Source organism: Cyprinus carpio, chromosome B4 (assembly GCF_018340385.1).
Source record: "Cyprinus carpio isolate SPL01 chromosome B4, ASM1834038v1, whole genome shotgun sequence".
Lineage (NCBI taxonomy): Eukaryota > Metazoa > Chordata > Actinopteri > Cypriniformes > Cyprinidae > Cyprinus > Cyprinus carpio.
The window spans coordinates 4,535,777-4,545,471 of NC_056600.1; the positions used below are offsets into that span (position 1 = coordinate 4,535,777).

General features: G+C 36.6%; 2 protein-coding genes and 1 long non-coding RNA gene across 4 annotated transcripts; 1 reads left to right on the forward strand and 2 right to left on the reverse strand.

Moving 5' to 3' along the window:
* Positions 1 to 215: 215 nt before the first annotated feature.
* LOC109105307 lies at positions 216 to 1,789 on the reverse strand. The gene is made up of 3 exons (XR_002020375.2): positions 1,478 to 1,789; positions 1,057 to 1,109; positions 216 to 787 (listed from the first exon to the last, which is right to left on the reverse strand). It is a non-coding gene; the product is annotated as an uncharacterized LOC109105307 (long non-coding RNA).
* Positions 1,790 to 2,583: 794 nt separating this feature from the next.
* si:ch211-214j24.14 (uncharacterized protein LOC559160 homolog) lies at positions 2,584 to 5,302 on the reverse strand. Of its 2 annotated transcripts, none has more exons than XM_019076668.2 (2): positions 5,163 to 5,302; positions 2,584 to 3,477 (listed from the first exon to the last, which is right to left on the reverse strand). In XM_019076668.2, exon 2 carries the CDS (start codon positions 3,288 to 3,290, stop codon positions 2,679 to 2,681), a length of 612 nt encoding a protein of 203 aa, XP_018932213.1. In that variant the 5' UTR covers positions 3,291 to 3,477; positions 5,163 to 5,302; the 3' UTR covers positions 2,584 to 2,678. The 2 variants fall into 2 exon arrangements, with proteins under 2 accessions (XP_018932213.1, XP_018932214.1); XM_019076669.2 differs by lacking the exon at positions 5,163 to 5,302 and adding an exon at positions 5,011 to 5,109.
* A 761-nt stretch (positions 5,303 to 6,063) lies between these two features.
* On the forward strand, positions 6,064 to 9,637 carry atp6v1e1b (ATPase H+ transporting V1 subunit E1b). The gene is made up of 9 exons (XM_019076667.2): positions 6,064 to 6,316; positions 6,959 to 7,024; positions 7,135 to 7,244; positions 7,427 to 7,493; positions 7,597 to 7,686; positions 7,783 to 7,851; positions 8,582 to 8,676; positions 8,883 to 8,970; positions 9,059 to 9,637. The coding sequence occupies exons 1-9, from the start codon at positions 6,284 to 6,286 to the stop codon at positions 9,119 to 9,121; spliced, it is 681 nt and encodes a 226-aa protein (XP_018932212.2). The 5' UTR covers positions 6,064 to 6,283; the 3' UTR covers positions 9,122 to 9,637.
* Positions 9,638 to 9,695: the final 58 nt, after the last annotated feature.

The window sequence follows — 9,695 nt, forward strand, 5'->3', positions numbered from 1 at the left end:
TACATTTCTCCAAATTTGTTCAATTGAAGAAACAAACTCATCTACATATTTGATGGCCTCAAGGTGAGTGAGCACATTTTCATTTTTCAATGAACTATTTCTTTAAAATAGGACTGAATATACCTGGCTGCCTAGTGTTTTGTTGTATCGCAAGTGAGTGTGTTACCAATTCTATTTGCTACAAGTATCAATGATATCAAAGGGACGAACTGCAGTTTCATGGGACAGTATTGCATTTTATTGATGGCTGTTTTTTATTTCAACTGAACATTTTGTTGATAAATTTTATTTTTGGATGGAATAACACCCTCTGCCCCTCCCACCTTTGTGCATGTTAGTCCTGTTGAAATGCAATAAACAGTGATCTGGAGAGAAACAGCATTTAGTCATTATTGGGTACAGTGTTTCACAATGAGGATCATATAAACATACATAATCCCAAATCTGTGTGTCTCTCTGATGAACAAGCATCTAATGTCTCTTTGTTGCATGGCAAACAAACTATGTATAGATTTGAGGGAATCCAACACGTTGAGGCCGAGATGAAGACATAAGGTATAATGTATTTTTGGCTAAAATGACAAATTCACAACCTCTGAATAAACCACTGATGGGTATGAATGGATATCAGACTCCCCAAACCTCATTCTCTGGTGGTGTTTGGCACGAGAGAAAAGTACCTCTTAATATATGAATGTGTAGTAGAAAAGAGCACTGATGGCTAACAGAGCGACAGACAGCATCATGTTCTTCCTGTTCTCTCCTCTCAGCACCTGCAGCTCCTTTTCTGAAGAATAAAATATAAAAGATACTATCAGATAAAACTGCTCTCACAGTAATTTTCTTTATCAAGTAATGCAATGCATCAAGAAATTAGGTCATCATTTTGCATGCTTCATAACAGCTTTAGGAAAATAGAGTATTTTGAGTAAACAAATCCATAAATTCATACACTGAGTATTAAGTGATAATTACATTCGATGACCAATGCACTTAATTTTCATTGTCTGATCTACGTATTTTTGCACCCCCAACCATTCCATAAACCGGACTCACCATATTTCTGTATTCTTTCATTCAATATGGTCATCTCATCTTCTAGGGCCGGCCTGTAAGTACATAAAAAGACTCGTTTGCTGTGTTTCTGTATAAGGGTTATGCGGCAAAATGTTGGCATAGAGCTGCTCTTTTCTCTGTCTGAATTCTGCCCTCTCCAGGCTGTTTACAGTGTAATTTGCGCTCTTCAGTGCGGTCAATCTAAAGAGACCAGATACACCGATATGAATGCAAACAATTTCATAAATGATTTTTCAGAATAACAACAACATTAGGATCTGGTCGGTTTTTCTTTTTTCTTTTACTTTTTCTTTTTTTTAATAATTTTATTTTTCAGTACACTGAAAAGTAACGTTATCTGTTAACTGTTTCGTACACAAAATATGACATACAATTTTATATGTATTAAAATGCCATTTACCTCGCTTGCCACACTTATTTTCTCTTTCTTCAAGGGTCTTGATTTACTCATTTTGGAGGGTCTGAGGCTTTTACTTCCTTCACTCACTCTCTTACTCGTCGCGGTCAGCCTGTGGTGAGTTCATACTGCCACCTGCTCTCAGAGCGGTAACATTTCATATTGGACACAGCCGGTGCGTTCCAAACGGGAAATATCGCCCTCCGAAGGGCACTTCGGAGTGAAAACAATCATGGCCGCCGTATTGAAAGGTCAAAACTGGCCACTTCAAATAGACCCTTCGGAATGAAGGATTTCGAAGGCCACAACCATATACTGTATAGGGTACAACTGATGGACACTTCGGGCTCTCATGATCCTTTGCGCAGATTCTTTGCATGATGACGGCGCCTCCGTATGGGCACGTGATGATGACGCAGAAGGGCACTTCAAGAAACAATTGTTTGGTCCCCTACAACCTTCAACCCTTCAAAGCTCTCACTCCAGAGGGTAAACCCTTTGAAGGGAGCAACACATTCGCTGAATAGTTTTTATTAAATAATATTCCAACATTATTTAGTTTATTAGTTAATGGCAGCACTTATATTACTAGACTATTACTATAATAAATTACTTTTACTTATATTTGTACTGTAATACTGAAAATTGACTGAATTTGTATTACTATTGCTTCTATATTGAACAATATAAATTGAAGACTGTATAACACATACTACAATGTTTTAAAAAAAAAATATTTTTGAGGTGAACGATGATCCAGACTTCCAGACTGTGTTTAGCCTCTGTGTACAGTATGTGTAAATATGTAGGGGAAGTTGTGGCCTAATGGTTAGAGAGTTTGACTCCTAACCCTAAGGTTGTGTGTTTGAGTTTCTGGCCGGCAATACCATGACTGAGGTGCCCTTGAGCAAGGCACCAAACCCACAACTGCTACCCGGGTGCCGCAGCATAAATGGCTGCCCACTGCTCCGGGTGTGTGTTCACGGTGTGTGTGTGTTCACTGCAGTGTGTGCACTTTGGATGGGTTAAATGCAGAGCACGAATTCCGAGTATGGGTCACCATACTTGGCTGTATGTCACCTCACTTTAAAATAAGACAAATGACAATATTTAACAACACCGTATTTTTATATCACATAGTCAATAATACAATCTGTTGAATTGTTGCACAATTTTGAAACTATTCAAGAGATACGCAATCCTGCTATTTTCTAATAAGGGTATATGCAAGTATTCCCAATACCGCCACCAGGGCGGCGCCACCAACCAGCAGCACAGGGAGTTCAAAGGGTGCAGCTGAAAGCGGGTCTGCCTTTAGAACAACCTCTTCTGAAGATGACGCTGACACACGAGGTGCATTAATAGACTCTGATTCAGTGGCATGCGTTTCCTCTGAGAGTGTGACTGTGGAGGGTGGGAGTTGATCTAAAACCTGTGATATGATTTCAGGTATGGGAACAGAAGCCAGCGTAAAATCTAAAGGCTCAGACAGAAGGGGAGTGTGAGTGAAAACCGGCTCAAAAGCCACCTCTGCGTCAATTTCCTCCATAACTGGCTCCTCCACACACACCAGGAGCTCCACAGTCTGTGGAGGCTTGAGATCTGATTCTGCAGGAAGTGCTGCAATCTCTTCAAGCTCGCTGCCAATCATGCTCAGCATGCTGCTCTGAAGCTCCTCCTCCTCATCTGACTCCACCCTCTGATGGAGCTCCGCCTCTAGGTGGATGATGTCAGAGGTGGAGGAGTGGTTCTCGCTGTGGTCCTCTTGATCTAGGACCATCTCACTGGTCTCTAAACTTCCAAGCTCTGGCTCCATGTCGCTAAAAGATGCCCAGGACTCGGCAAGACTAGCAGTCTGCCAGGGGCCGGACCCACTGCTGCTCTCCTCCAGGCTTGAGGTTCGATCCTGGGGAGGGTCCCGCAAACTGCCTGTCCTCAGACAGGATGGAAGACCTTTTTCGCCTCTATGAAAATCGGACTAATATTTACAGGTTCAGTGAGTCCTAAAAATGAGAGACAGAATTCATTCAGTCATGTAAGTGCGTTGTGCCACTTATTAATTACATTAATATGAGCATTTTGGGGATGTAGGAATGTATTTTACAGCATACATTTTATTAACACAAGCTGACATTTAATATAAGAACAAATTCAAAAATATAAAATTATATTAATAATGAAACAACAGCAACAAAAAAAAAAAGCTATAATAGTTATATCATCATCATCAAGATTTTTATGTGAGGTTAAACACTGTGCCCATCAAAGACATAAGATGAGAATTATAGTATATAGTATAATATTTTAAATAAAAACATGACAACACATATATTCACACACACAAATTCAGTCATTCACATTTTTCCTCAATACTTATAAAACATTTATGTAAAATGTTAAACTTCTAATATCTTATATATCTTTGTTAATAAATAATTGTAGGGAAGAAACCAAACCAAACTGAATTAATGAGAATATATATATATATATATATATATATATATATATATATATATATATATATATATATATATATATATATTTATATATATAATTAAGTCTTAAAATTTAACTTCGGCAACATTTCATTAGTGTAAAAAAGACAAATTACAATTACAAAAATCTTAATTTATCATATCGTATTATATTGTGATATGTATAGGTCAGTAAGCTCATATCTGACTGACTATGCAACCTATATATATATCTCCATCTGTTCCCATGAACAGAGAATGTCAGACATTTCACATGGCATGACAGGATCGTGGTTCAGTTCACGTAGCACTTACACAAAATGGACATACTGTATCTATACTTACTCTTTTATGATTTGATTTAATTTAATTTGTCAAAGAAAAAAATCCTAAACTCATAAATTTCCTGCTGACTTGGATTCTAAAGATTCATCACTGTCTATAAATACATTAACTAACTAACTAACTAACTAACTAACTAACTAATTCTATGATAATAAAAATGTTAGTGTCCAGACACGTTAATGAAGTACATAACATGAGGGTAACAATTACTCTTTGCATCAGCACGGCTTCAGTCACGTCACAGTGAAAACATGCAGCGTTAACAGTCATATTGTGAAGAGAAAACTAAAGCCCACTGGCAAGATCAAAGGTCAAAGTGCTTAAAGGGATCAAATGTGCAAGAAATACATGCTGTGGCTTTTTTAACTTTGACCTCTGACAGAGGCAGACTGTAAACCAATGGAAAGAATGAGAACCAGGCAAGAACAACAACACAGGTCAGTTATTCTGTAGAGAGAAGCATATTTTAACCAGCAGCAGAGGAGTATTTAGTTTAGAATAACTGAATAGGCCATTCACTAACCAGACAGTTAATATAATGAGATGATCTAATCTAATTATCTTTTCAGCTTGTTAAGAGTGACAGATTCCTCTGTATGATATCACTATTGTTATAAAAAACATGCTTATGGCACCTTATAGCACTACGAAAGGGAGTATCATTTGATTCGATTAAAGGAGTATAATTTGAAATGAAAACAAAATGAGCAAGCTTACATTCTCATAGTATCCATACAAGAAACTGAAATGACACATATTTTCTTATTTTGAAGACTGGAAAACATTATATAACCATCTGTTAGAGACGAAAAGAAGAATACACACAGTCTTAAACTCCACATGCCAGACTCAATGAAAACAGATCTTACCTTCTCTGAGTGCGAGGTTTAACTTAGACAGACTGAAGGCTTGAATAAATACAGAGGAGGGTCACTGGAGTGACAGTAAGCAGTCCAGCCCTTCCCTGTCCCCTAAAATCCCACCCCTATCCCATTACATCTGCCCAACTCATGATGACGTGACAAAGCAGTACAAACTCCCATCGGTCCACTTACCTTTGTTCTGTTCTATATTGAGGGTCATGACACATCGATCTGCCCTACTTTCTGTGACACTGTCCTGTTTGCTTGACATGTGTTTGTTTGGCAAAGTTAGTGTCCACCTTGTGATTAAGGTCACAGTTATTTTATTTTTTATTTTTGCATCATTTAAAAGTTCACAATGATCCTATGTGTACAAATACTGTTTGTGTTCATTTTCCATTTCATCTTAATGAACAGTCTGACGCCATATTTAATTAAAAGCTGATGAAAACGAGGCTGTGAGATACGGACTCACAGTTTTTACAATGGCACTTGCTTTTTTGGTCTACTTAAAGTTTTTTTGGAACTACATTTCATCAACTGAACAAACAGCATGTTGCCAAACGACAGTACAATCCATTAAACGCACTGTACTTCAGTGCCTCACACAGCCTCGTTTTCAAAAATTAAATATGGCGCTACCCTGACTAAGGCATATATATATATATATATATATATACCCTATACTAATATATATATATATATATATATATATATATATATATATGGACTAAGGTCTATGTTTGTTATTATAAAAAAGACTTTTTTATTTAATTATTAATGGTAGCAGTATCATTATTATTATCATCTGTAACCGGTTCAAAATAAGCGCATATGTAACAAAAAGCCTAGACGCGCACTGAGATCTGATTGGCTCCCAGAGAGGAAACACGCATCATGTGACGCGTGTGTCATCATTGACTGAGAATCAGCTGACCCTTCCAGTCTATTTTCACGACTCTGTCACGACCCTTCATGTCATGTTTTGTGCGTTTTTAAATCTGTAGGCTTTTCGCAAATATTTCTAAAATCCATTTGTCACTCAGACGTCTTTCCGTCTTCGCGACACGAGCTTTTTTTCAGTCGGTGGAGTTTAAAATCCTCTTACAGCAGCCGCAGCAGCAGTCATGGCGCTCAGCGATGCCGACGTCCAGAAGCAGGTGAAAAGGCGTTCAAATGCTTAATTTACTATATAAATAAATTTAACCACTTGGAGATTAGATGAATTCAGTGTTTTAGACGAGCCTGGCACGAGCATCGTGATTTAATCCGATGATGTGGCCTTCAAGGTTGTTCGTCATTTATTCATAAAATATGCGCTTGAATCACGAGATATGTCTGTATAATAATAGTGATTTTATAGTAACGCATTTTAATACGTACACATGTGCATAAAGGACGAATAAGGACAAATTAAATTGAGCAGCTCATTCCAAAAACAAATGCATCAAGATAGTGTGATGTATAATATCAAATATTCACCACAAAATTACCCATTTTAGAATCCAGATGATGCAAAATATTAAGGTGTACGACGTAGTGCATAGTAATAACATAGTAACTAGGCACACACAAACACTAGACACATTCAGCATCCTCATTCATCATCAACATTCAGGCATCTCATTGCTACTGGAACTTTAAACAGATTTAAGATGATTTTTCTCAGAGAAACAACAAACAGCGGTCTAACGATGTATTTTATATAATTTGGAAAAAGAAAGAAAGACATTATGTATGTGCATGTATTTACAATACATAGATATTGAATGGTTCCTCTCTTGATTCTCATATCTTTCCAGATCAAGCACATGATGGCATTCATTGAGCAGGAGGCCAATGAAAAAGCAGAGGAGATTGATGCAAAGGTAATTTTTATTTACATATAGCTTTAAATTATTCCACTAAAACATCTAAAGACTAACTCTGATAATGGTGTGATAAGAGCTGAAATGATGATAAGTGACTCCCCCTGCAGGCAGAGGAGGAGTTCAACATTGAGAAAGGCCGGCTGGTTCAGACTCAGCGTCTGAAGATTATGGAGTATTATGAGAAAAAAGAGAAACAGATCGAACAGCAGAAGAAAATGTGAGTGAGACTTCCTGAAACAACAAGACGCCCAAATCACTGCTGTGGAAACTCCCAGTTTCCTCTTAATCTGTTACTCAAGCAAGCATTTCATGCAGTAAAACAGTTTCACATTATTTAATTATTTATGAATGTTCTGATTGTGATTCACTTTGTTATAATTGTTGGCTTCCTGTCCACAGTCAAATGTCCAACCTAATGAACCAGGCCAGACTGAAGGTCCTGAAGGCCCGTGATGACATGATTTCGGTTAGATCCTGTTCTCTTTTGTGGCACATCTAGCCTTAAAGTAGATATTGGGTTTCTGTTGTCTGTTTACGCTGCAGTTTAAATTATTATTATTTTTTTTTAGGATTTGCTAAATGATGCACGTCAGCGACTAGCGAATGTAGCTAGAGATCCATCCAGATACGCGGCTCTGATGGACGGGCTTGTCCTGCAGGTGAGCGATATATAATTAAACAGAATAGCAAACTAGGTCTATGAAAGACTGTATGGGAGTCTTATCGGGACACACTCTGATATTCTTATGTTTCAGGGTTTTTACCAGCTCCTGGAACCCAAAGTGACCATCCGTTGCCGCAAACAGGACGTGGGTATAGTGCAGGTCTGTAGTTCCCTAAACCTAAAACCATCAAAAAAACAAAAAACAAAAAATTGTTACTTCAAATAATAAATGTAAACTGAAAAATAATATATATATAAAGAAGTCAGCTAGTTGCCAAGGAATTTCTTATTTTTATTTAGTTTAGCTTGGTTTATTAAAATAATCAAAGCTGATATAAACATAAAAAAACTCAAAACACAACACAAAATTATTAAAACTTTTAAATTAAAATTAAAACAGAAAATTCAAAATTTTAATAAAAACCATAATAGTACATTAATGATACTAAAATAACACCACCTTCAGCAATATAAAATTCTGTAATGCACTGTATTATGTAAAATTGTATAATGCATATATATATATATAATCTAACTTCTTATATAGTTATATATACACTTTAATAGTTTTATATATAGTTAAATAGTTATATAAACATAATATATAGTTTATATAAAACATATATACAGTTTAACTGCATGTATTAAAATTACTAAAACTGAAATGTAATAAAAAAAATCTTAAAATGACAAAAAACAACGCATTTACTAAAACTTTAGATGAAATCAAAATGAAAACAGAATATTCAGAAATTTATTAAAAACTATAGTAGGATCTCAATGATAATAAAATAACACTGGCTGCAGCAAAATGTTGTGTATTACTCTGACAATTATTAATAAACGATTACTTCATGATATAAATCAAGCACAAACATGTGTTTTATTAGGCTGCTGTGCAGAAAAACATTCCCAACTACAAGGCAGCAGTGAAGGACAATCTTGAAGTGCGCATTGACCAGGAGAACTTCCTCTCTCCAGAAGTGTGAGCATCTGCTGTTTCAGTTTCTAGTTTACAAAACTGTGACCCTCTCTGTGAAATCCAGGCTAAAGTCTCAAAATCTAATTATGAGATAACAAGCACCAAAGTTTGAGTCTGGGTTTTCTGAGCCAGGGCCACATTTAGTCTGAATATCTTTTGTGGTTTTTAAATATATAAAATGAAAGTCTCTGTTTTTTTTTTTTGTGTAGCTCTGGTGGTATTGAGCTGTATAATGCTGATGGGAAGATAAAAGTGTCCAACACCCTGGAGAGCAGGCTGGACCTCATAGCACAACAGGTACAGGAATTGGGCTGAGTGGGTTATGATTATGAGAAACAGTGTGAAATGTACAGCAGATTTTTCAGTTGCTTTCGATTTCTTTTAGATGATGCCTGAAATCCGAGTCGCCCTATTTGGCGCAAACCAGAACCGCAAGTTCATGGACTAATCCTCACTCACACAAAACCACGGCAGAACGCCATTGTTTGATGTTGTTCTTTTATTTTTATTCTGATGTTAAAGACTCCATTCCTGTGTCTGTCTGTATTTAAAAAATATCATGTGTTTGTGTTTGTTCTGTATGTGGTGATTCATTATTGCTGTAAAAAGGATCAAAATAGTGTTTCGATTGGCTGCTAGAACTCTGGTCCATAACATCTCATGTGTTTGATTCTGAGTGCAGCTGTAATATAACACGGTTATGAGTGAGCTCAGTCTTAAACTTTTTTCTCACCCATTTTGTGGCCGTGGAGGAGAAGATGGACCCATCTTGAACATCCCTCAGAAAAACAAAATGGTGGTACAGACTTGAAAATTACAATGTGTTGAATTTTTATTTGCTGTCCTCCCTGTGGTGAAGCATGACCTGTATATCACAAGCAATCGTGTCTGTTAATGCTGCAAAGATTATATTGATGTGGAAATGATAAATAATGAAAAACAAAACAATACTAAACAGATCTTCTTCCATTGTGTGCTTACTGAGTCTGGCGTTGTGAACGGCTAAATGTCAGTCATTAGAG